Source organism: Zootoca vivipara, chromosome 10, assembly GCF_965207765.1.
Source record: "Zootoca vivipara chromosome 10, rZooViv2.hap1.1, whole genome shotgun sequence".
NCBI lineage: Eukaryota > Metazoa > Chordata > Lepidosauria > Squamata > Lacertidae > Zootoca > Zootoca vivipara.
In genome coordinates, this window is record NC_142593.1 from 46023938 (window position 1) to 46050161 (window position 26224).

The 26224-nt window shown below is 39.9% G+C and overlaps 1 protein-coding gene across 3 annotated transcripts in view; it reads right to left on the minus strand.

The window, feature by feature from the left end:
• The window catches only part of NIPBL (NIPBL cohesin loading factor), a 136425-nt gene that overhangs the window by 47264 nt on the left and 62937 nt on the right, over window positions 1-26224 (minus strand). For 2 of the 3 annotated variants that reach the window (XM_035100720.3, XM_035100721.3), the window contains exons 4-9: window positions 24862-24992; window positions 23761-23860; window positions 22243-22394; window positions 20423-20574; window positions 19073-19166; window positions 7902-8534 (exon numbers count right to left, since the gene is read on the minus strand). In XM_035100720.3, coding sequence (XP_034956611.1) covers window positions 7902-8534; window positions 19073-19166; window positions 20423-20574; window positions 22243-22394; window positions 23761-23860; window positions 24862-24992 — 1262 coding nt within the window. The remainder of the gene's footprint in view (window positions 1-7901; window positions 8535-19072; window positions 19167-20422; window positions 20575-22242; window positions 22395-23760; window positions 23861-24861; window positions 24993-26224) is intronic. The other variant, XM_035100722.3, reaches the window with a different exon arrangement.

Consider the following 26224-nt stretch of genomic DNA (forward strand, 5'->3'; position numbering starts at 1 on the left):
CACTACTATAAAAATACAGGATGGACGTATAGACACCACCTTATACAGAAAACCAACTGACCGACAAACATATCTACATGCTTCTAGCTACCATCCCAAACATACCAAACAATCCATCGTATACAGCCAAGCCCTACGTTACAACCGCATCTGTTCCAACTCTACAGACAGAGAATCCCACCTAAGAGATCTACAGCAAACCTTTTTAGAACTAAAATATCCACCTGATGAAGTTAAACAACAGATCAACAGAGCCAGACTGATACCTAGAGAGAACCTGCTGCAAGACAGACCCAAAAAAGAAAATAACATAACACCACTAGTCATCACATACAGCTCCCAAGTTAAAACAGTACAACGCATCATCAGAGATCTACAGCCTCTCCTGGACAATGACAGCTCCCTTTCTCAAGCTCTGGGAGGAAGACCTTTCATTGCCTACAGACAGCCACCCAATCTTAAACAACTCCTCACCCACAATAATACAACCATCAGACTTAACATGGACACTGGTACCAGAGCCTGCAATAAACCCAGATGCCAACTTTGCTGCCACATACACCCGGACAACATCATTACTGGCCCCAACAACATCCAACATACCATCTCAGGACTATTTAATTGCTCATTGTCTAACATTGTGTATGCCATCAAATGCCAACAGTGCCCTTCAGCTCTCTATATTGGACAAACAGGCCAAACCCTACGCCAAAGGATAAATGGACATAAATCTGACATCAGGAACCACAAGACAGAGAAACCAGTAGGAGAACACTTCAATCTCCCAGGACATTCTATACAAGATCTCAAAGCAGCTGTTTTATTACAGAAAATTTTCAGGAACAGACTGGAAAGAGAAGTTTCTGAATTGGAACTCATTACCAAGCTTAAAACCATGGAGCCACCTGGGATGAACAAAGACATTGGATTCTTATCTTATTATGCATGATCAAGCTTTCTTTAGCGCCTCAGCCCTTGCTTTTTCCCCGCAGGACTAATTGCAGTCATCAGCAGTCGTTAACAGCCATCTACAGGTTTACCACTCCCATCAGCCCATCACCCATTCCCCCCCACCCCACCCCCACCCTCTGTATATACATAAGGGACTGACTTCTGTTTCAAGTGTATCTGAAGAAGTGTGCATGCACATGAAAGCTCATACCAAAATAAAAACTTAGTTGGTCTTTAAGGTGCTACTGAAGGAATTTTTTTATTTTGCTTCGACTCAGACCAACACGGCTACCTACCTGTAACTAGTATCAGTATCAGTTAGCTACACTGATTAGTGAGCTCTGATCCACAAGTACTATATTTACCTGTATGGATATTCTAAAAAAACTACTTGGTATGTATGCCTTATTCACTATTTATTCATTATTTAATATGCAGGTTGCTCAGTATTATTTTTGTTGTCATTCATTGTAAGTAATGTCTTTAATTTCATTATCAGCTGACGAAGAGTCTAGTTCAAACAGTTGATCCAATCCAGATACACTGTACTGCTTATTTGCTGATTGCTGTTAAATTTATTACGTTGGAGCACCCACCACAATACCTCTTGGCATTGAAAGGCATCCTGCCTGCATTGTGGTGTTCCTCGCCAGTAACTCTTTACGCTGACTACTGTTTGGTTATGAACTGATATACCTGTATATATTATTTGGATATTACTTGGAAATTGTAAACTTTGGATGACACTCTAGTACCAATTATAATATATTTATCACATTCATTAGCCACATGTTGTGATTGTGTTTTCAATAGATATAACTGCATTTATAATGGCAAGCCTAATCCCATTTCTCCTCTCTCCAGAAAAAATGATGAAATGCTTATTCCCCCTTCCCCAACCCCAATTTCTCTGTCCATAAATAGAGTTGAGAATTACAATAGATCATTTGCATACAACTAGTTTAGATTACAAAACTACCAATAGTGGGCATAAAACTGTCCTTTTAAAAATATGCATTAACTCCATCTCCTGATAAGAAAAAGAGTGAGACACTAGTAGAAGGAAATAGTTAATAGTTAAACAATTACCTCTGAACTCTGAAGGTTGTAATCAGATTCTTTGACTTTTCATTGAATCAAAGTGATTGAAATCAGATCATATATAATCCTAGAAAATGAGATCCTTGAAGCTCAATATTTAAAGATGGCAAACACACCACAGAAAACAGCACAACATAAAACATGGCCACTTCCTTTTTGTGCACTTACAGGTACAGTATGTATATACTAGAATGAAATTAAGAGAAGTCTTATAATCTCTAGAAATTTATTATTTGTGGAATTTTGGATAGAATTTCCTACACACAACAGAAAACTGGAAGAAGCCTGAAACAGTGATGATGCACCTCTCTGGCTTTGTGCATGAAAGGTGTGTGGAGACTTCAACACACACTTGGTGGATCGAACTATTCAAAAAGGTTGTGGACATATGTAGCTTTAAATCAGATCTACATTTCCGTAAGTCATTTCTTCTCCTTTCATTGGATAAGGAATCTCAGCACAGGACTTCAATCATGGCTTGGAACTATGTTATTCTAAATGCATCCATTTTTACACATACTGAATCACAGTCCACCTAAAACTGCCACTATTTGTTCATGTTGTCTAGCCCGCTATCTCCAGGATCTATTCACACTTTACGGACCCCTGGATTTACCTCACTAAAACAACAACAACCAGCCCTCCAGTTTGAGATCATCCAGAATCTCAACTTATCCTATGTTCTGTAATTTATGAATCATTCTCAGATTTGATATATTATCCATTCCTTGAGCCACATAATTAATAGAAGCTGCACTGACTCACGCAGAATGTTATAGAATCATAGAGTTGAAAGAGACCACAAGGGCCATCCAGTCCAACCCCCTGCCAAGCAGGAAACACCGTCAAAGCATTCCTGACAGATGGCTGTCAAGCCTCCGCTTAAAGACCTCCAAAGAAGGAGACTCCACCACACTCCTTGGCAGCAAATTCCACTGTCAAACAGCTCTTACTGTCAGGAAGTTCTTCCTAATGTTTAGGTGGAATCTTCTTTCTTGTGGCTTGAATCCATTGCTCCATGTCCGCTTCTCTGGAGCAGCAGAAACAACCTTTCACCCTCTTCTATATGACATCCTTTTATATATTTGAACATGGCTATCATATCACCCCTTAACCTTCTCTTCTCCAGGCTAAACATACCCAGCTCCCTAAGCCGTTCCTCATAAGGCATTGTTTCCAGGCCTTTGACCATTTTGGTTGCCCTCCTCTGGACACGTTCCAGCTTGTCAGTATCCTTCTTGAACTGTGGTGCCCAGAACTGGACACAGTACTCCAGGTGAGGTCTATTACTTCCCTTCTAGATGCTATACTCCTATTGATGCAGCCCAGAATTGCATTGGCTTTTTTAGCTGCTGCATCACACTGTTGACTCATGTCAAGTTTGTGGTCTACCAAGACTCCTAGATCCTTTTCACATGTACAGCTCTCAAGCCAGGTGTCACCCATCCTGTATTTGTGCCTTTAAATTTTTTTGCCCAAGTGTAGTACTTTACATTTCTCCCTGTTAAAATTCATCTTGTTTGCTTTGGCCCAGTTGTCTAATCTGTTAAGGTCATTCTGAAGTGTGATCCTGTCCTCTGGGGTATTAGCCACCCCTCCCAATTTGGTGTCATCTGCAAACTTGATCAGGATGCCCTCAAGCCCATCATCCAAGTCATTGATAAAGATGTTGAATAAGACTGGGCCCAAGGCAGAACCCTGTGGCACCCCACTAGTCACTTCTCTCCAGGATGAAGAGGAGCCATTGATGAGCACCCTTTGGGTTCGGTCAGTCAGCCAGTTACAAATCCACTGAATGGTAGTATTGTCTAGTCAAACAATAGTCAAACAATTTGATGTTGATCTGTGTATTTTTAACTCAGGAAATGAATTTTCAATTAACAGTATCAAACTTTACAGTGATATATTCCAGTTCATTTTTCTCAAGCTCTACGTTGTAGACAATGTGGCAAGGCTAAAAGCTGCTATGATACATACGGTATATAACTCAGATCTCCTGGTCTACTAGATCTTTTAAGTATATCTAAGTGGGCACAGGTGGCGCTGTGGGTTAAACCACAGAGCCAGGGCTTGCTGATCAGAAGGTTGGCGGTTCGAATCCCTGTGACGGGGTGAGCTCCCGTTGCTTGGTCCCAGCTCCTGCCAACCTAGCAGTTCGAAAGCATGTCAAAGTGCAAGTAGATAAATAGGTACTGCTACAGTGAGAAGGTAAACAGCGTTTCCGTGCACTGCTCTGGTTCACCAGAAGCGGCTTTGTCATGCTGGCCACATCACCTGGAAGCTGTACACTGGCTCCCTTGACCAATAACGTGATAAGCGCCGCAACCCCAGAGTCGGTCACGACTGGACCTAATGGTCATAGGCCCCTTTACCTTTAAGTGGGCACAAGATTTGTTCTGGCTGTTAAGCTTTCCTCAACATACCTTGAAAAGTACAAGCAACACATTACAGTAGCATTTTTAGTTTACATATCCCAAATATCTGGAAATAGGTTGGGGGGAGGGGAAAGCAGAATGTTTTTTTTTAAAGAAAGTTTATAAAAAAGCAAAAAAAAAGTAAATATGGATTTGTAGTGATTAGGATGCTGATTTTAGGACACCTATATATTGTGTCACGAACATTAAGATGTAACACACATTTCTGAACCAGGTGTAAGAATACATAAGTGAGAATGAGATGATAAATTTAGTAAAAGTATTAGATTTACCAGTAATAGAGAAAAAAGAAACACTAAATTTGTATACAAGTAAAGTAATGCCAATCAACACTTTGAAACAGAATTATGCCAAACCATTAAAACAGATTAAAGCTTCATTAAAGGGAAAATGAATTTTAGGCTTTGTATCATACACTTGGTGTCTTCTGACAGCTGAAATAGTGACCTGATATGGTACAGGCTTCCATCACTGAAATATAGCTCTACTGTTGTAGTAAATTATGCAGGACATGGCATTCTTATCTAATGGCACAACAGTGATTGCATCAGATTATTAAGGAAAGGCACTCCCAAACTTTTCATGTTGGTGACACACTTTTTAGACATGCATAATTTTCCAACACAGTAAATCAGTTTTACTAACAAATTGGAGGTTAAAGAAGCCTCTTTCCAGCCCTGGTAGGAGCACGGAGAGCGTTCACGAGACACACCTACACACTGCAGTCAACATGTTGACATGTCACACACAACACACGGTTTGGAAAGTTCTGCTCTACCTGGTACCTATCCTCCCCATAGCACCATCTATTTAACATCTTCTCAATCTCACAGGGTATGGAAAGCATTCCTGTTACTATAGCATCTGATACCTCTCTCCCACGCCTGCAGCAGCTGCAAGGCATGTGTGCATTGCACCCATTGTCCCAGCTCTAGGTTTAACCCAGAAGAGGGAAACATTCCTCCATTGTTCATACTGGCAAAGACACAACAAACAAAGGGCAATTCCCATGGTCTTATCAGGTGCTATAAAATTTACTGAGAGCTATCATTTCAAAGGAAAAGGGAGGCAGTATGTATGCTGATTGGACTATTTCACTGGACCAATTGAGCTAAAACAATATGTCATCTAGACTAATTTCAGAAGAACTAATATATGTGTTTGTATTTACAAACCACGGTATCACTGATATCTTACACCTCCCAGATATTCCAGATTTATAAAACTAGTGGTGATGTAATTTAGCAAAGCTCTGCCGAATTACTTAAGATGTCCAATTTTAACCAATTATGGATAAAACGTAACAACTGAAATTGCAGGCAACTCTTTGTTAATGGACTCTAAGATGGCTCTATGCTATTTGAAAATATCTAGTTTGCAACCAGAACTGGTGATTAACTTATTGGTGTCAGCCCAAATATGTATCACAAGCTATTAGAAAAAAGAATTTCAAAGGTATGAGCTAGTGTTCACACAACTTTTAAAATAAAGAAGGAGCCCTTTTCCTATCTCTTTTACTAGTATTGGCGGTCCAACAATTCAGTAGGTTTGGTTGTCTTTCCATTTCTCCATGAAGCAAATGTTGAGGAAATGCTGCCAAAATGCTTTAACAATGAAATGTAAGTAGCTACATGGATATTCCCATACTGAACAGCAACAGCCATTTCTATTATCTCAGTGTGGAGGCAAGCAGAACACTGCAAGGTAAAATGTCAATCATGAGGATTTTGCCTGCCAATAGTCTCCCCTGAGCGACTTGGCATGATCTTTCTTTTATTGCTGCTTTGTGCACATGTCCAGCAGCATTTTTACCCTAACTGCAGATCTGCACCTGTTCAAAAGGCCAGAATAAGAGTAACTAAGTTGCTTCTGATGAGTCAAAGTTAGCAGCCCAGATGGAGACAAAAAATTGCTTGGGGTACCAACTAGCAAAATTCTGAGGTGAGAGCAACTATTTGATCATATTCCCCTCTCATTCCCAAGCATGTTAAGCATCCATTCATAGAACAGAAATCAGAATCCATATGCAGGAGCCACAGCTGTTTTCCCTCTCTTTTGCCTCCATTATCTTCTACCCCTTGCAAGGAGCAAGTTTGCCTTGCACTAGTCTGGAGAAGTTGGAGAACTGTGCCTGCAGCCTTAATTGTGATGGAACTTGAGTGTTTCCTCTCTTTACACCCTCCTCCCCGCCAATGACTTGCCCCAAGTGCATGTAGTTCTACCCTCTTGGTGACAGAGCTAAACTTGTGCCAACATAGGAGCTGCCTATTTCATACTTTCTTCTTCTCTTCCTACTCTTCCACTTCCTTCCTCAAAAAATCCCACTCCCCCTCTAAATATCACTCCCACTCTATCTACTAACAAAAAATCTGGAAAAAAATTGCACGCTTACTTGAAACTAAACTCAACTGAACACAAAGTTACATTTCTAAGTAAACATGCAAATAATTTCTCTCCAGGTCTGATGGCGATGTACTCTGGTGATCTGCTATCTTACTTTTATGAAATTGTTCAACCTAGTTCTAGTATGGCTTTCAATCACTCATATCTTGGCGACATTTCTGACTATATATACATTGGGTGTATCTCCTAAAATGAATTTAGTTTTACAAGTAGAATAGGTCCGCAAGTCTGTTATTTTGATAATGCAAGATGTTACCGGTACTAGTTTTATTTGTGGTTAAACAAGCACAGGATTGATATTAGTTCCATTCTCTCCCTCCCTTCTTTTCTTCTTATTTCTCATCACTTGAGGAAATGAGGGGGGAGCACAAGGGAGAATTGATAAGCATTGGATTATGTTTAGAAAAACAATATACTAAATGCAATCACTGTAACAAGATCTTTGTGTGATGTTAAGTCTCTGGTGTGCAGTTCAGATGTAAATGTCTACTGATAAAGGAAGGTCACTGCAATAGTGTCCAGTTCCAGTCACATTTTTTCTAGCTAGATTCACCACCAGTATATTGTAACTGGCTCTGGCAAATATACACACACAAAAACCAGATCCTGCAAGCTGCAAGTCTGCCCACCTTAACAAATGCATTACAGGATGAATGCTGCAAAAAGTGGCTATCATCAATTACAAAGCTTTTCCCTTATCCCTTGCTCTACTCTTGAGAAGAGAAATGCAAGTTACAGTAAACAGCCCTATCCTATGTTGATCCAATTGAGTTCAGTAGCACTTATCTCCAAATGAGTATACACAAGATTACAACCTAAATTGTATTCCTTTTTGGTTTAAGAGAGATTTATCACACTACAAGTTTGTTCTCTAAATATTTAGACATCACTAATCACCAACTTAGTACTAAGAATGTGAATTTATATGGAGATTATGGTTTATTTTCAAGGACTTCTAGGGGATAGGAAATTTGATTAAATATAAATACAGCACATACGCAACATTTTTACCTTTGTCTTGCACTTCTTTTGAAAACCGTTCCCTTTCAATAGCTGATTCCCGTTCTATCCGTTCAATTTCAGCCAATGCATCCAATTCTACTTCATCATATGGCGTGATAGTTCCATGTTGTGAAACCTGTTGATGCGTCTGTACCAAAGGATTTTGAGGTTGTTTTGCAGAAACTGAAGTGTTCGGTTGTAAAACAGGCACTTGTTGTGCCTGAAGGAATGCTGTTTGTTCATGCTGCGGCAAACACTGAGCAGCATTTAATGGGCGATTAATATCCTGTGGAGTAACTGGTGTTTTAGAAGTCTGTCCTGGATACTGCACATTAAAGGAAATGTCCCCTTCTGACACGTTACTGTTTTCCAAACCAGAAAGCATATCATCCTGCTGGTCCATATCTGAAGATCTTACACGAGTAAGTCTTAACGTAAGTTTAGTAGAGTCCTTAGATGGAGAGCTAATGATATCATACATTGCAGCTTTTTCAGTCTGGTCTTTTTCATCCTTGCCTAACTTCATTTTCTTTTGTTTCTTTTGCTTTCTTTCAGGAGAATCTAATAATATGTCTGGGGGAACATCTCTAGGTGATGAATAAGGTGGAGGCTGAGACTGAAGTATTAAAGGTGGTCTTGATCCTAGAATAATAATTCAGAAAAACTGAACAGTTATGTTGGTTCACATTTCTATGAAAGCACACAAAAATAGCCTTTATTAGTAGTTTGTACTTGTACAGATATTTGCACTTACAAAATGGCAAAAACTCATTTTAGAGGAATATTGAGGCCTGTAATATTCACTATAACCGTCCAATAATATCTGCAGTAAAAGATGCCTGTAACTCCTAGCAATTTAGCAAACCACATCTAAAATGAGAGGTACCAAGAGGTGGAAACCATTTTGGGACTGTGCTCAAGTGGGGGAGGGCTTCAACTATTAAAGAATGCAGTTAATCAAAAAGCATCCAAGGCCAATGGGGGGGAGAACAGTTTAAAGACAGCTAGCTTCTCACTAGAGTCCAGTGATGAAAGCCCAAAATAATGAGCTGTAGACAGGCAGATTGGACTGCAACTAACACACATCCATACACACATGCAGCGTCATGGGAGTTCCCTACTCTTAAGGATCTGAGAAAGGAAAATGACTAATAGATTAGATGGTTTTGCCTCTTTCAGCAACTGGCACAGGCCTCTCACATAAGTCTGGCGTAATTTTTACATACCAATACATTTTCTACTTACAAACAGCTGAAAGTATTGCTTTTGCCATGTTGCCTACTGTTATTGTTTGTTAACTACCCCCCCCCCACAAAAAAATGTTAAGATTGCCCAGGTATGTGAAAGATGTTGGTAGAGTCCATTTGCGATTACATCCTATCACTAATTAAAAGCATTCATTTGCACTGACACACTACCCACTTCCCTCCTGTGCTATCTAAAAAGTGTCTGAGGTAACACACGAAGTTTAACATCCACAACAATTTCCTCATATAAGGTTCTTCCTCTACTTAAGTACAGAGGTAGAAAAGGGTGGTTAAATTGTATGCCACTGCTGTATTTTCAGCTAGTGAAGCATAGTGATAGAGAATTTGTAGTAGTTCATGGTACTGTCAGCAACTGAATGCTTTAACACAGTAGCAGATAGATCACATTATGTGAAGTATCTAACAGAAGTCATATTCAAACTCAAATTACTTAAGTCTTCAGGTTTATATAAGTAATGCAATAATGTTTAATAGAGTCCACATTAAAGACATGGATCTCCGCCTCTCTGTGTGTGCTTTATTCATCTTCTTTCCCTTTGCATTTTTGCAGGTATTTATTGCCATTTCTCCATTTTCCAGCTTGTAAATTTGTGAGCCTTGATAGCATGTTTCTGCATGAGACACAATCTATTAATAGTGAGTAATATGTAATGCCCCAAACTCTACATTCCAAAGAAAGCATTTACTTCTCTAGGACAGCACTGTACAGTAGCTGCAAAAAGGGCTTGCAACCCCAGGAAAAAGTGTCACAGGGATTACCAACTAGTGCTGAACTTCAGGAATCACCAAACACATTTTAAATTTTGCTCTACATCTTAGGGTGTCTGTTTTTAAGTACACTCATACCTCAGGTTACAGCTGCTTCAGGTTGTGTCTTTTCGGGTTGAGCTCCCCGCCGAACCTGGAAGTACCGGAACGAGTTACTTCCAGGTTTCGGCGCACATGCGCAGAAGCACTAAATCGTTCTTTGCGCATGCGCAGAAGCACCAAATCGCGACCTGCGCATGTGCAGAAGCGGCTTGTGGGCGCTGCGGGTTGCGGACGTGCCTCCCGCACAGATCACATTTGCAACCCAAGTGTCCACTGTACATCTGAGAAGGCTGCACAGTTAGATCAAATAAACACACACTATTTAATATAACAGCACTCAAAGTACTTATATGAACTCATTCTCAGAAAGCAATTAGCTTTTTTTTATTAGGGATCCTTACTGCTCTGCTACTTTGAGATACAATAAATCCAGCAATTTTAAAAGCTGCACAGGAAGATTGAAGAATTCCTCTATTATTTTTTTCAGTGATAAGCATCACATAAGGATGCTTTACATACAGCTATCTTTTACCAGAAAGGGAGTTGGGCTATTTGACTCAGTTAGGTCCCATCTAACTCTGAGATGTTGCAATATTTATTATTTAAGTTACTAGTAGAGAATTTTGCTGAATTTAGGATGGTTATAAACAGTCTTGTCTTCTGAAGAATGCTTTTGCAGATGATTGTAGGTGGGGCTTGCAGAAATTTGGATTGTGTTGATGACCAGGCATCAACTCAAACTTATAAGTATACTTTACAGAGATGCAAGAGCCCCCTTTTCCAGATATTTCACTAGGCAGCATGATCTGCCTGATAGCATCTATAGTGATTTATCCTTAGCCAAGCACTCTCCCATGAGCAGGGACATTTTCAATTGCTTCTCTGGCCTCATGTTCATGTGCAGCCTCAATACATCCAACAACAGGTGACTCAGCTTCTTTCAGCAACTTTCAGGTTCAGGAACAATCCAAAACTTGCAAAGGCTCACTGCTCCAGCAGTTTGCGTGTTAATAGATGATCCACTAGTCAGGTAGTAAATCTACATCACTTTGGTAGTTATGCTTCTTTTCCCCAACCTGTGCTGACAGGCACTCAAGTACTAATAAGTCTTCTCTTAAGATGATCCTGCGAGTCTCAGGATGGTGCTTCACCTCTATTAAGCAAATATTCTGCAGTCTCTATAGTTGAAATTCACCTTCACTGTGATGTTTCCCCCATCCATAAAAGTGTGACAGCAAAGTACATATTTGGGGATCCTAAGTCTAAATTTTGCCACTATATGAGATATTTCCACTAATTGAAGAAACAAATCACTCCAGATGGCGCCTTCATTTTTCTTTTCCCCCTTTAGATGGGACTGGTCACAGTTGGAAGGGACTTTTCAAGCCCTCACCTAGTATCCGGAAATTAATTCACAGGCCTGTATATATAGAACAATGAATATCCCATGTAACAACATGCTGGAATCCAAAACATGTCAGCTTCTTCTGCATGGTAATGAATGAAATAATATTTTTTTTGTTGATTTAACATTGAGGAGCCACTAGTCACACAAACTATTACAATATGTTTCAGTGAGTATATTGTCCAAGTACAGATGACCCCAAAACTATTATTCCATAGAGTTAAATGAGTTATTATTCCATTGTCAGTTAAATGCCTTCTCAATTATATTAGTACAAAAACTTTTTTGAATAACTTGGAAGTAAAGTGTAACAAAATTTATTTAGTATTAGTGGTCCTCAGGCAAGCCAGAAACTTCTAGGGGCAATATTTAATGTCTTCAATTAAAAATATAAGTCCATTGAAAAGGCCCATCTTCTATTTAAAGTGTGAGTATAACATGAAGGCAAGACCCCAGGAAACATGTTTGTGGACTGATGCTGCTCTTCACTCTTGAAAAAAGTGTGACCCCTACAAAGTGTTGATTTTCTTATTCCGTCCCTAACAACTTTTTCTGAGGCAGAATGGTTTCTACCAGACTAGAAATTCTAGAAGATCAGCAGATTTGCAGAATACAAACCTTATGGAGATTATCAATCTAGTCAACCTTGCCTCCAATTCAAGGCATAATGGTTTAAATACACTTGACAATCATATGGAGCTAGAGAATGGATTATCTCTGCATCATACATGCACCATAACAGATACTATAAAGATCTAATTTACAAGGTAGCGTATCATAAACTTAATGCCACTCTAGGGTTGAAACAAAATCAATAAGCATTTAAAGTTTGCTATCAGTCTTCATATACTGGTTAAGCAATTCAAACTTTCCTTAAAAAGGGCTAAAGGCCCTGGTTCCAGCTCTATCCACAGAAAACTAGTCATGCATAACAAGTGGTGCCTCAGTGAACATCCACATCCCAATGTGTGTATAAAAACTCATTCAGCCAGTTTGAGTGAGCCAGGATGAACCTCTGCATAAAGTAAACATACAGAAGTCTGTTTCAGAATTTTCCCTGGATCAGGACAAATGGAAACATTCTTTAAGTCAAAAAATTGGTTTGTTGGCATCAACAGTTTTACTTCTTTTCAAGAATGATCAGGAATAGATCTAATTCCTGAAATAGAAATTACTTACCTGTAACAAATTATTAAAACAGGACAGAAAAGTACAGTGGTACCTCGTGTTATGTACTTAATGCGTTCTGGAGGTCCATTCGTAACAGGAAACCACTCGTAACATGAGGAGCGCTTTCTCTAATGGTGCCTCTCGCTGCTGCTGCGCTGCCGGAGCACGACTTCCGCTCACATCCCGGGGCAAAGGGGCATCTACTTCCAGGTTAGCGGAGCACGTAACCCGCAGCATTCGTAAGGGGGGAGGTACGTAACACGAGGTACCACTGTATTGTTGAAAGAGCCAACCATGCGCGGATGAATGAATACACACACACCCTTCTCTAATATTTTAGAGGTAAGAACTAGTTTGCCATTTTTAAAAATAATGGTATTTAAGGCATGCCTTTGGTCTAATACAGTGCAACAAAAGGGTGATATAAATTTAAACTAATATTCAAGCCTTTGAAGAAAAAAGATTGTCACCTACAAGCAAAGTAGTGGTTATCCGTTCCCATTAAGCTTCTTCTAATGCCAACTGTAAAATATGATCAACATATATGGCTCCTATCATGCAAGATCTGCAAATATGTTAGGACAAATGCTGATTATTTAGGCTCTGTTTCTTCATCTAGTGCCCAGCTATTATTGTATGTCAAATAGCTGGACTTTTAATGCTGGAACTTGGTATCAAATCACAACTATTCCATTTTTCAACCACTTCTCAGGAAGTATCAGTTTAAAAAGCTGAGGCAAATAAAATAATGGAAGATGCTTTTTAAAAGTATGGAATAAACATGCACCATTTTATAATGGGAATCGAAGGGAATGGTAGGCATCACAAAGGGTGCAGACAATGGAGACAGCTTGCATCTGGTGCTTGTATCTGCCTCTCCATAGCCCCGTGACACTGTCGGGTGCTCATCCACTGTGCTCAATAGCTAAGTGGTAGTGTTGTTAAATTCTAGGTTAATGAATAATAAGACCATGCTCACACGATCTAATTGTTAATAAAGGTGCTGACCAGGGTGTGCATTACCAAGAAAAAAAGAATATAGGAGCCTGCTGGATCAGATAAATGACCTATCTAGTCCAGCATCCTGTTCTCACAGCGGCCAATCAGATGCCTGTGGGAAACCAACAAGCAGGACCCAAACACAAAAGCACCATTCCCTCCTGTGGTTTCCAAAAACTAGTATTCATAGCCATCATAGCTGGTAGCCATTGAAAGCTCTACTGACTCCCTCTCCTGAACTTGTCAAATCCTCTTTTAAAGCCATCCAAGATAGTAGCCATCACTGCCTCCTGTGGGAGTTAATTCCTTAGTTTAATGGTGCAATATGTAAAGAAGTACTCTTTTTACGTTTCCTGAATCTTCCAGCATTCAGCTTCTTTGTATGTCTACAAGGTCTAGTGTTATGAGACAGGGAGAAAAACTTTCCTCTATCCACTTTCTCAATGCCATGCATAATTTTATAAACTTCTATCATGTAACCTCTTAGTCATGTTTTATGTAAACTATGAAGTCCCAAATCTTGCAACCTGTCCTTATAGAGGATTTGCTCTATCCCCTTGATCATTTTGGTTGCCCTTTTCTGAATATTTTCCAACTCCACAAAATTCTTTTCGCAATAAGGTGTGAGCAGGAGAGAAGGGTGAGCCATATCTTTCCCAGTCCTGTCCCACTGTGTACTCAGTGCAGCACCAACCCAGATGGGATTACTGTGGTTCACCAAAGTTCATTCTCCCTGATCGGGAAATCTCTATGCCCCAGGGCTGGACCAGAGGGTTTGCATCTGACTCTGGGTCTTAGGGACACATTAGACATGCTGTTGTTGCGCCACCCACCAAGCTGCCCTGACTGAGCAAGTCTTGGCCGTAGTGTTGTAGGAATCCCAGACAATAATTCTGGTTGATTTCAGCATCCATGCCAAGCCTGCAGTTGGAGCAGCTCACAATTTCATGGCCTCCATGGCAACTTTACTTTGTCTTTGCTCCAAGTGAGGAGAGGGGTGGTCTAGAAATAGCAGGGGGTGGGTGTCTCTGTGACTGTTGTCATGGTCAGACCACTTCCTAGTGAAGACTGGACTTCCTAGTGAAGCTAGCAGCATCCCCACTGCAAGGGTGGGGGAGCGATTAAGATAGTCTGCCCTTTGAGACTTAGGGATCCTGATGGAAATTGCTTTGGTCATCCTGTATTTTGACTTCTGTTGGGAAAAAGGAGACTGTGTGCCCATTATATGTCTTTAATCTCAGCTTCAATACCACTGACCACGCTATCTTTCTGGAATGGCTGTCTGAGTTGGGGGTAGGTGGCATCACTGCGTAGTAGTTCCAATACTACTTGGATGATTGTTTCCAGAAGGTGGTGCTTGGGGAGTGTCATCCGGTCCCATGTAGTCTTCAATGAGGGATTCCACAGAATTCAGATTAATCCCCCATGTTGTTCAACATCTGCAAGAAATCACTGAGTGGGGTCTTCTCAAGTCTTGAGTACATTATCAGCAATATCCTATTGATGCAGCTGCGTCAGTGGATATGTTGGACCAATGTCTTGCCTCATTAATAGACTGGATGGGAGCCAATAAACTGAAGCTCAAACCGGAGAAGACTGAGGCAACATTAGTGGATGGTTCCCTAGACTGGTGAATGGGAGGTGGCCTGCTCTAGATAGAGTTACATTCCCTCTGAAGGAGCAGGTACATAGCTTGGCGGTACTTCTGGATCCATTACTATCACTTGAGGCTCAAGTGGTCTTGGTCATGCTGCTTCCATCAGTTTCAGCAGGAGGTCCAGTTACTCCCCTATCTCGACATGGATAGTCCAACAGCGGGTGGCACTGTGGTCTGAACCACTGAGCTTCTTGGGCTTGCTGATCGGATGGTAGGTGGTTCGAATCCGTGCAATGGGGTGAGCTCCTGTTGCTCTATCCCTGCTTCTGCCAACATAGCAGTTCGAAAGCACACCAGTGCAAGCAGACAAATGCCAGCTACCTTGGGCTGAAAAGAAATAAGCGCTGCACGCCATAAACGCCTTTGACTGGACTTAACCGTCCAGGGGTCCTTTACCTTTAGTCCAACTTCTGTTGTCTATGCTCTGGTGACCTCTACATTAGACTACTACCATGCATTGTATGTGGGGCTGCCTTTGAATGCAGTTTGGAAACTGCAGCTGGTGCAAAATTTAGCAACCAATTTGCTCACCAGTGCAAGACAATCTGAGCCCATAAAACCAATCATGACCCAACTTTACTGGCTCCCAATTAGTTTCCAGGCCCAATTCGAAGTGCTGGTTTTGGCCTATAAAGGTTTATGTGACTAAGGCCGCCGCTTCCCCTTGCACTGCTCGTGCTTCAGCGTGCGGGACCCAGGAGACGCTGCAGTGAGGAGAAGCGGTGGTGGCAAAGGGGGAGGAGGTGGTGGTGGCGGCTCCGGCTTCACCTCCTTTCCTCCCTCACAAGGCTCCTTGGCAGCCCAGGCGCAAGGCAGAACCTCAGGCCCGGGAGCCGCCGGCCGGCACTCACTGAAAAGAAAGGACCCAGCACGCTGGCAACGCAGCTCGTGTGTCTGTCAGCTGCACGGCTGCTGCCCCCATCGCTTGGATTCACACCGCCTCTGCCTCTGCCATTTTCCTGGGGCGCCACACATCCCTGGCAGCGGCACTGGGAGCTTCCCTCCACCTTCGCGTCCTCCCTTCACAGCCCCCTGACAAGGGGATGGAGGGCATGGGTGGTGGCTCACCCACCGCCTCCGCCGCTACCACCATGCTGCGGACCCAGCTCGGAGGTTTCGGAAGAGGGAGCGGGGGGAGGTCCCGCTTCGGCAGAGAGAAAAACTCTCTTGCACTCTCCGAACGCGGCAGGTGCGCCAAAACTAAGCTCACTAAAATAACAACAGGGGGACAAAGAGTGTGCAGGGTAGAAGCAGTGGTGGTGGTAGCGAGGCTGGCCACCCTCAGGGCCGTCTTAAGGGAGGCAGCGCATCTAGCCTCGACTCTTCCTTGGCGCCCTCCCAAACTGTGCCTATCAGTATGGCTTATTTTCGGGGTATGGCTTATATTTCTCAAATGCTTGAAAATCCTGATACGTCTTATTTTATGGCTATGTCTTAAAATATGAGAAACACGGTACATTGTAAGTCGCTTTCGGTTAACTAAGTAAAAAAAGCAACCAATGCATTTTATAAGAATAATAACATTCTGTACCACCAGTGCTCCAGTCATCTAATCTATTTTATTGCACATAGCTCCCTAGAATAAAGTAAAGGTAAAGGGACCCCTGACCATTAGGTCCAGTCGTGACCGACTCTGGGGTTGCGCGCTCATCTCGCATTATTGGCCGAGGGAGCCGGCGTATAGCTTCCAGGTCATGTGGCCAGCATGACAAAGCCGCTTCTGGAACCAGAGCAGCACATGGAAACGCCGTTTACCTTCCCGCTGTAGCGGTTCCTATTTATCTACTTGCACTTTGACGTGCTTTCGAACTGCTAGGTTGGCAGGAGCTGGGACCAAGCAACGGGAGCTCACCCCATCACAGGGATTCGAACCGCCGACCTTCTGATCAGCAAGCCCTAGGCTCAGTGGTTTAACCACAGCGCCACCTGGGTCCCTTAGCTCCCTAGAATACTAGGGAGCAATTGTGTCAACGGCCCTTTGCATCTCATCATTCCACAGTGAGATGGAGGGCCTCAACAGGTTTGGCCTTCACTGGCAGTCAAAACCTTTAGTGTGGGAGCCCCTGTCCTGTAAAACTGCACACGTGTTGCAGTTCAATGAGAACCATTCCGGCCTGCCTTCAGAAGTACTCTGAAAACAGTACTGCTTAGGCAGGCTGATTTTTTTCTTTTTGAACCAATATCTGTTTATATGTTTAATTATGCTTTATGTCTGTTTTTAAGATTGATTTCATCATATTTTGTGTATTGTAATCTACCCTGCTATATTTTATGAAAGTGCAGATTATAAATAAATACATAAACATTATAAACATAGAATAATTCCTTTTTTAGATACTATCTAAATCTGACTGGTATTATCTAAGGGGCCACCCTCTTTGTCCAGTAATAATCTCTACGGTCAACTCAATCTACCCCTTATTAGCACTCGTAATGTACATCTTGTCAATAAACAGGTTGAAAATAAATAGGATGAAGAACAAAAAGTGCTCTTGGTGTTGACTCTCATGTTATGAACACCCTTCTCCTTGCCTAGATTGCACGGGTGACCTTTTTATTTAGTGATGCATTTAGTTTCCAAGGATAAAGGGAGCTTTATCTACCACTGCAAAAATTAATTAACACTGATAGAAGGGCAGCAATACTGGGGGGGGGGGATTATAGCACTATATATCAACAATGGAGATAAAGGTTTTATTTAAGACAGGCAGTGCTAGAGTTCTGTAACTTCAGAAAATATTAGAAAGCAGTCTGCCACACATTCAACCCCATTAATGTACATAGAAGACATTTCCTACATACAATATCTTTATGATGTAAAGGAAAGAAAGAGGAGTTGCATTCAACAAAAGATGTAACAGAATATTACAAACTCTTCAGGTTGTACAGCAACTAACTATATATCTGAGCTCAGCTAAACTATTAAGCCAACAAGTGGTCTAAACGTTTCTTTCCCAACAATGTGACTAAAAAATTAATGGTATCATGAAGAAGAAAGTACATAGTGAACATGTACTACTGACAAAGGTACATGTTTTTAGTTTTTTGAAACTTCTAATTGAAATTGGGTTTTTTCAACTTTTTGGGTGTTCAGTTTTATCGGGAATTAGTGTTGACCAAGCTAGAATAACAATTTTTGAGGGCAGGAAGTAAGGTAAAGAATCCTGATATTTATTTTTTCAGTGTCCAACTCTGTGAGGCAGGCCTGCAAAACCCACTAAAGCCAGACTTGCGCAACCTGGTGCCCTGCAGATGTTATAGACTAAAACTCCCATAATCTCCAACCACTGACCATGATGATTAGAGCTGATGGGAGCTGTAGTCAAAGACATATTGGGAAAGGCTTCATTTAAGTTTTAGGCATCTGACCAGGTGGCCCTCTAGGGTGGCCCTTCCCATCACTGTAAAATAAAAAGAGGGAGGGAGGGAGAAAAAACAGATGGCTTTGCAAGCTGCATTCTGCTTAATAGGCCAAAACTCTAAGCAGTATGAGGGTTATGAAAGGTATAAACAGTTATGAATCTGAAATCTGGAGTTTTTTCTGATGTAGAAGGCAATCAGGAATATCCAGAATAAATCTGCCATATTATTTATATTTTCTTTAAAAAAAACCTATAGATTTAAACTATGATACAGTGAAACAGTCTATCTCTTGAAATACACTTTAGCCCTCCACATGGGCAATGTGTTGAAAGACTGTAAAATTTCAAGGTGTATCAAAAGTTATTGTTGAGTTATCCTTTCATCTAACATAGTCATGTTCTTGTTTAGAAATCCACCAAGTTTTCTGTCCTGAACTTTCATTGTCCTGAACTTTTGACACAGATCTTGGTTTCTTATCTACAACAGTATCAAAGAGCCATACAGTTACCTTTAGGGGTTCCATCACTTCCAGCAGGAGAACATACGGACTGTGGTGATCTTAAGGAAAACGATGCAGTGTTCCTTACTGAAGAATCACCCTCCTAGGGATCATATTAGTGGATTATTAGAAAGGAGCAATTTTTTCAATGACTTCATGTTTTTGCTTTTTAGAAAGTTGCCACAAGGATAATTACCAGTGCAATTTGTCTGTCATGCCAGATATTAGCAACAACAAGGACTTCATTTTACAGTGGTACCTCTGGTTACGAACTTAATTCTTTCCGGAGGTCCATTCTTAACCTGAAACCGTTCTTAACCTGAGGTACCACTTTAGCTAATGGAGCCTCCTGCTGCCACCGCACCAATGGTGCACAATTTCTGTTCTCATCCTGAGGTAAAGTTCTTAACCCGAGGTACTACTTCCGGGTTAGCAGAGTCTGTAACCTGAAGTGTTTGTAACCCAAGGTGTTTGTAACCCAAGGTACCACTGTATATGAAAATAAAAGCATTAATCATACAGTAGTATAATCGAGCTATGAAAGTTAAGAACAAAGTATTACTAGATTTTGTGGTTCAAATCATGGGCTATAGAGAAAAACATTACTTAGTAAACTTAGTCTCAATTGAGAAGAAAACACTCCTCCATCTCTTTCTCCAGATTTTTTTAAGAGCTTGGAGGAAGTAGGGGAGGAAGCCCAGTACTACAAGAGGACAAGGAGGGATACTCTAGGTCTATTTCTCTCACATCCAGGGGAATGAAACAGCTCTGGCTTACCATCAACAGTATAGGGCTACAGTGATGCATTCTCAAAGTAAATGCAATGTGGAGCTATTTCCCTTAGAACCTGAAAAGGCCCCACTGCAGCATCTTGTTTCCGAATAGAAGTAGTTTCACATTGCATCATGCCCTCCCTGCACCCAAAAAAGCTTTCAAAATATGTGAAACACACCATGAAGTGTGATGAACTAAGAATTCAACAAGTTATCACACAAGCTTACATCATACTATGGTTCATCAATACTAATCTCATTTTGTAGGTTACTTGACCAAAAGTAATACAGGAATGCTTTACCATAAAATATCATCATTTATCATTCAAGTACAGTATTAAACAGAAACACCCAAATGCAATGTTTCTACTGCCCTGTATCATTTTCAGTGAACTAATTTATAAAATCAGACTGGAGACAAAGTCTGAAGTTGTGCTAAAGTTTTAACTGCACAAAATTTTCCATCTTTCAAAAATTAATGTACTGCATACACACGCACAAACACACACACACACACCACACACTTATTTTTTTCAGGGAACAGTGCCTTAATGTTTATAAAACATAAAAATGGTTTGTTACATACTTCACTGCTTAGTCTGTGCACCATTTGCAGGTAGTCTTCACTTGAGCCATGTCTAGAATTATCAGCATGGTGATTAGCTGAATTGCCTGACAACTGACTTGTAACTTTATTTTCATGTATATTCCTCATCCCAATGGGACTGGATACTGAAGCTGAAATAAGAGAAGATAGGAATGAATTCATACGTTTAAATATTTTCTAGCATAAATTTTCAAGCATAGATTTCATATTTATATTTAATCAGTGTGGTTTCTATGTTTTCTTTAACTAAAAACATATTTCAGAGATCAGATATTGAGAACTAGTACTCCACAAATTGTAAGACTGACTAGATGAATATGGTTCCTAAACTATGTTTTGCCTAAGCTCCACACAGACTTTGACCCCAATGCACCTGTGAGGCATAGGAGAGTTGTGGCTTTTTTTCTGTATGTCCATTCCATCTGCTTAATGGTTACTAAGGTGTTCTGCCTTGCAGTCATCCTTGGCATCCTCTTGATGTCAAGAAACTTAACAGCGTGTGACAATACAATATATTGTATTTCACTGCTTCAAAAACCTTGAAAAAGAACCCCAACCCTTAACTCTTGAGTCACTGTGAATCCCAGGAAGTCCATTCCTACACCATCTCCCTGCTTTGAAGAGGTAATTATTAGCATTTCTACCTTTCCCTTTTGCTGTCTTCTCTGTTTCCCTGACCTTGCCATTCATTCTACCCTTCTTTGATCCAAACCAACTGTATTTTGAGTTTCTCCACTGCTCTTAGGCCTCCACTGTAGCTTTCTGGATCACAAGCACTGCTCCCCACTCATTAAATGGAAAATGTGAGCTTTTCCCCACTTCCATCCCTTACCCTCTCATACACATATAACTGTTTAAGACACTTTCCTTTTTTTGTAGCAAACACATTTTCTAGTTTCACCCAAACTGGAACTCTGTTCTTTGCTATTTCACCATATAACTGAAGTGCATGACAACATCCCATGCAAATAGTTGGGTTGGGATGTGACTCTAGGCCAAAACTTTAAAAACTTGCATCCATTACTGACATGTACACTTTAATGTTTGTGTGCAACATATGATCAGGGACAGCATATAAAGTATGAATCTGTATTAGAATGGTTTTGAATATTTTTTTAAAATCACCTGTTTGCAGCCTATACTTTCATTGTACCAGCTTTTGTTTTACTATGTTTTTATATGTGTCAGAAGCCCCCCAGAAACACAGGGTATAATAATAATAACAACAATTATATAAAAATATAATATAATTAATATAATAATATAATATTAACTTACAGAATTGTAATTAAATTTGTTGTTGTTGTTTTACTTACAATTCTGTTAATAGTAACATTGTTAAAATAACGATCTGACATACAGTAACTAATTCGTGTCTTCAAGCTTTAAGCTTTGGCTCATAGTAAACAAATTAATTATTCTGAAGATTAAAGTTTTCCAGTTACTGTAGTTTATAACTACAACTTGTGTTATCAAATAGGTGGAAATAAAGGTTTAGAGAAAAATTAGCTAACTATAACTCTCTATTTTAAAGAGAATAATTTGTGTACATGTAATACATTCTATGAAATAAAAATGGGAGCAATTACTCCATCTTATTGTCCGTGTTAGTATTTTGTTTTATAGTACAACCGAAAAAGTTTTAATGCTCATGCAGTTTTAATGCTCACCAGTTGTAAGGTATGAATTTCTGATATAAGAAGTAGTACTTAGATTGAATAGTGTATCAGAATGTGATAAAGTGACAAAAACCAACTCTGTACATATATATATTCCAAAGACACAGAGAAAATAAATACCTTGCTGTATCTGCGGGTGAGGCGTGTAACTTGGAGGGTGTGAATATGGCAAATATCCTGCAGGGCTTTGAGGAGCATATGGACTAGGCACAGGGCTGTTTTGTGGTGCCATAAATCTATTACCAGAGCTTGTTTGTGGTGGCACAAATCGACTGTAGATAAAATCCAAACAAAGCATATATGAACGTCAATCTAAACATGATTTTCCTCAAATAATTTCAGAGATGTTATACAATAAAATAAACAGATAATACAATTCCTAGTAATTAATGGATTGGATCCATAGGTGCTCTTCCATGAGCAGAAAGCTTCTTCAACTCATGGAAGGGCCATATAGATCTCCCAGAGGAGGAAATTCTTAAAATAGTCCTGTACTGTTGGAAAGACCAGTATTATCCCAGGGAGGAATGGTCCACGGCCTCCTCCCCTGACACTCTCTGGAGAGCTCTTCCAACCCACACCCCAAGAGTCAATGGGGGGGAGGAGGGTAAAGCCCTGTTGCACTAGTCACAGTCCTTGTGGATCCTCTACTGGCAGACTGGTTTGCCAAATATGCCTCCAATAATTTAGAATAGATAGAGCAGGGGGATCAGACTGTGTGAATCTAAAATTTGTTTAAAGATCATTAAGATCTATAATGAACCCTGCATAAATTTTTTAGAAAAACAAGTCTGACTAATGAATTTATAAAGATTAACAAATTTCCTCCTTTTCTTTACACAAGTAAATGAAAATTGGAAAAAAAACTGCAAGCACTATAAAATCGTGAGCACTACTGTTGAGTAAAAGCTGCTTACAGAAAATCTCAAAACCAATGTCATAAACTGTGCTTAACTACTTTCCTTGTCCATGTATATCCTAGCAACCTTTTCTAACTGATTATACTATGTGTTTCCTAATAACTCCTCAAATTATAATTGAAGGCATTAAAAGGTTTTCCCCTGCATTTTAAGTGCATTGTTTGCATAATACCAAGACCTTAGTAAGTCAACACACCTTGCATTAAATATCAAATAATTCCTTTTATTGCCAAATATTTGGAGAACAGTCCTTGTGTATTTCATATGTTCATTTTAATTTTTGCTGCCCAAATTACTATTTCACTGACATTTCTTAACAGAGAATCAAATGCAATTTCGTAGAATCTATCAGAATTTCTGTTTATGTACATCCCTGAAATAATCTTGTGAACTTCTGCTTAAACCCCCATATTGCATCAATTGTTAAGGGAAAGGTTGACATGAGAACTGCCAGTAAGGACGTTTGCTTCTGAGGGGGAGGGATTACTTCGGGTGTAACTGAGACAGTTCTGAGGGGTTGGGGACTCAGTGTTGAATATCTGATTTCTGGATGCACACTCTACTGAATCCTACCCCTAAACCCTTGCATTATACTGTATGCCATCTTTTTATGGTTCACTTCAATATTTAGAAAAACAGTAGTCTTTACTCAAAATATTAAATAGGTTTTATAAACAGGCTTAAAAAATTATAATCCTATGTTACAAACTTCATTTACCTGGAAGGGCTATGAGAGATAGTGGTTTGTTGATAATTGGAAGATGCAGGACTACCATGCATGGAATTCTGAGACAGTTTGTACTGCGGCATCATCATTCCTTAAAACAAAAACAAAAAAGTTTTAAAAGTCACATCAAAGTATCTACTCACTTGTATATTTAATCCAATGCTTTGTTTTCCATTTGTCATAACTATTATAAAATATCTTCAACTAAAGCTATTATCTAGATAAAGTATTACAAGCATCAAACACATTTGTGCATATGGCAATGGTATCTGAGCAACATCTCTCTCTCTCTCTCTCTCCCTCCCTCCCTCTCTCCCTCCCTCTCTCACACACACACAAATTGGCCAGCATCTCAAAATCCATTCTCAGCAGCACACATAGACCTACAGCTTTCTGCAATTTTTCAGAGCAGTTATAGGTGCTTATCTTAATGTAGCACACATGAAATACTGGATTACTGCTGAAGGTATAGTAGAAAAAGTAATATACTATACGTCCCCTTTATTCTACAGCTCAGAAAACAATAGTTCAATTCAGACAATACACACAAAATCATAATGTGCATAGTTTCGAACCCACACCATAATTTGACCTTACTAATGTATGGGCAAATATAGAGCTGCCAATTTGCTGCATCTTTTCATCTCCTCAGAACTTCCAGAGGAAATGGAGCAATGGCAAAGGCAAAAGTTTGTCGGGTATTATGCTAATAATAATCACCATATTACTACTACTACTACTACTACTACTACTATTATTAGCACTCTGCCCATCTGACTGGGTTGCTACCTTGAAACACTTGGCTTGGGATAAACCTCAAGTGGCTGAACTATTTAACATTTACTTAGGTCCAATGGTATGCTAAGTACTGCCGAAGAACATAAAAAAGTAACTCTCCTAGGAACAGATGCACTTGTTTGAAAGTGAATGCTCTTGTGTCTAATTCATCTAAATCAAAGCACATTTTCATATAATAACAGAAAACCAACTATAAGAATCTGAATTGTATCCAAAATCAGTTTAGAGTATCACAAGGAAAAGTAAAACAGTTGAATATTGCTTAGAAATAATAAAATGAATAAAAACTCTCACCACTTTGTACCCCGTATCTGTTTTGCATGCTTTTCTCCCTGAAAACATTAGGATTCCTTGCCAGGACAGCCTGCAGCAAGACTGGTATATCTCCTTCTGGATCATCGCTGCCAAGGTTGTCTTTCAATTCTCTGACATTGGAGATAAACAAACAGGGACTGGTGAGATTTTTTTCAAAAATACAGGAAGTTACTAAGCAGAGGATTTGTACAAGATCGTTAACACATATCCTTTTTTCTTTCCAATGGGAACTGTTGCAACTCATGTTTCTATGACAGAGTACATGGGCATTGTTTGAAGTACACTGGTACCTTGGGTTACAAACGCTTCAGGTTACAAACTCTGCTAACCCAGAAGTAGTTGCTCCGGGTTGCGATCTTTGCCCCAGGATGAGAAGGGAAATCGCACACTGGCGGCATGGCAGCAGCAGCGGGAGGCCCCATTAGCAAAAACACGCCTCAGGTTAAGAACGGTTTCAGGTTAAGAATGGATGTCCAGAACGAATTAAGTTCGGAATCCGAGGTACCACTGTATTTCCCCCATTTTAGATTTCTCTACCTGTCAATAGTAATGCTGAAACTCTTCACAAAGAGGTCTCACAAGTACTAACACTCCTATTTGACACTGGAACAATTCTAGGTGGAGTAACAAATACCTACTGCTGCTAGTGTGTGCCTAACGGTAAATTGGTGCCTATTATATACATCACTTCTAGGCAATGAAACTTTCCTTATTTGTTTGAATCTTAATTTCATCGGCATATATAAATCAAAGTGGCATTAGTGAGTCTCCAAGTGATTTGTTTCAAGTATACATTTTTTCTAACATAGGTCATTCAGATAATTCCATGTTTGTAACTGAAGAACACAGAAGGTACCCACAGCTGTGATGGTTCAGCAAAGGTAACTTTCTCTGAATTATTCTTAAATTCATAATGAACTTAAGAAAATGTTTTTTAAAAGGTTCCCCAAGAACCTAGTTTTTCTTCTGGGAATAATGTCAGAAATACAAAAAAAACAACAAATTAACTTATGGATGTATGTGACAACAGTCGCTTGAATCTTAATCGCACAAAAATGGAGAACAGATATAGTTCCATCAAGAGAAGAATGGCATCTCAAAATATTAGAGTATATAGAACTAGCCCATATGACAAACAGATTAAGAAATAAAGATGATAAGAAACTGAAAGAGGACTGGACATTATATATAGACTGTAAGGAAAAGTATTATAACAAGAAAACTATCATAACAGGTTGAACAAGCACTCAGCAGTATGTGTAACAACATGAGACTATATAAGGTAATGAGAATAAGGTAGAAGAATAAGAAAACACAGTTTAAAAGGATAGTAGATAGGAAA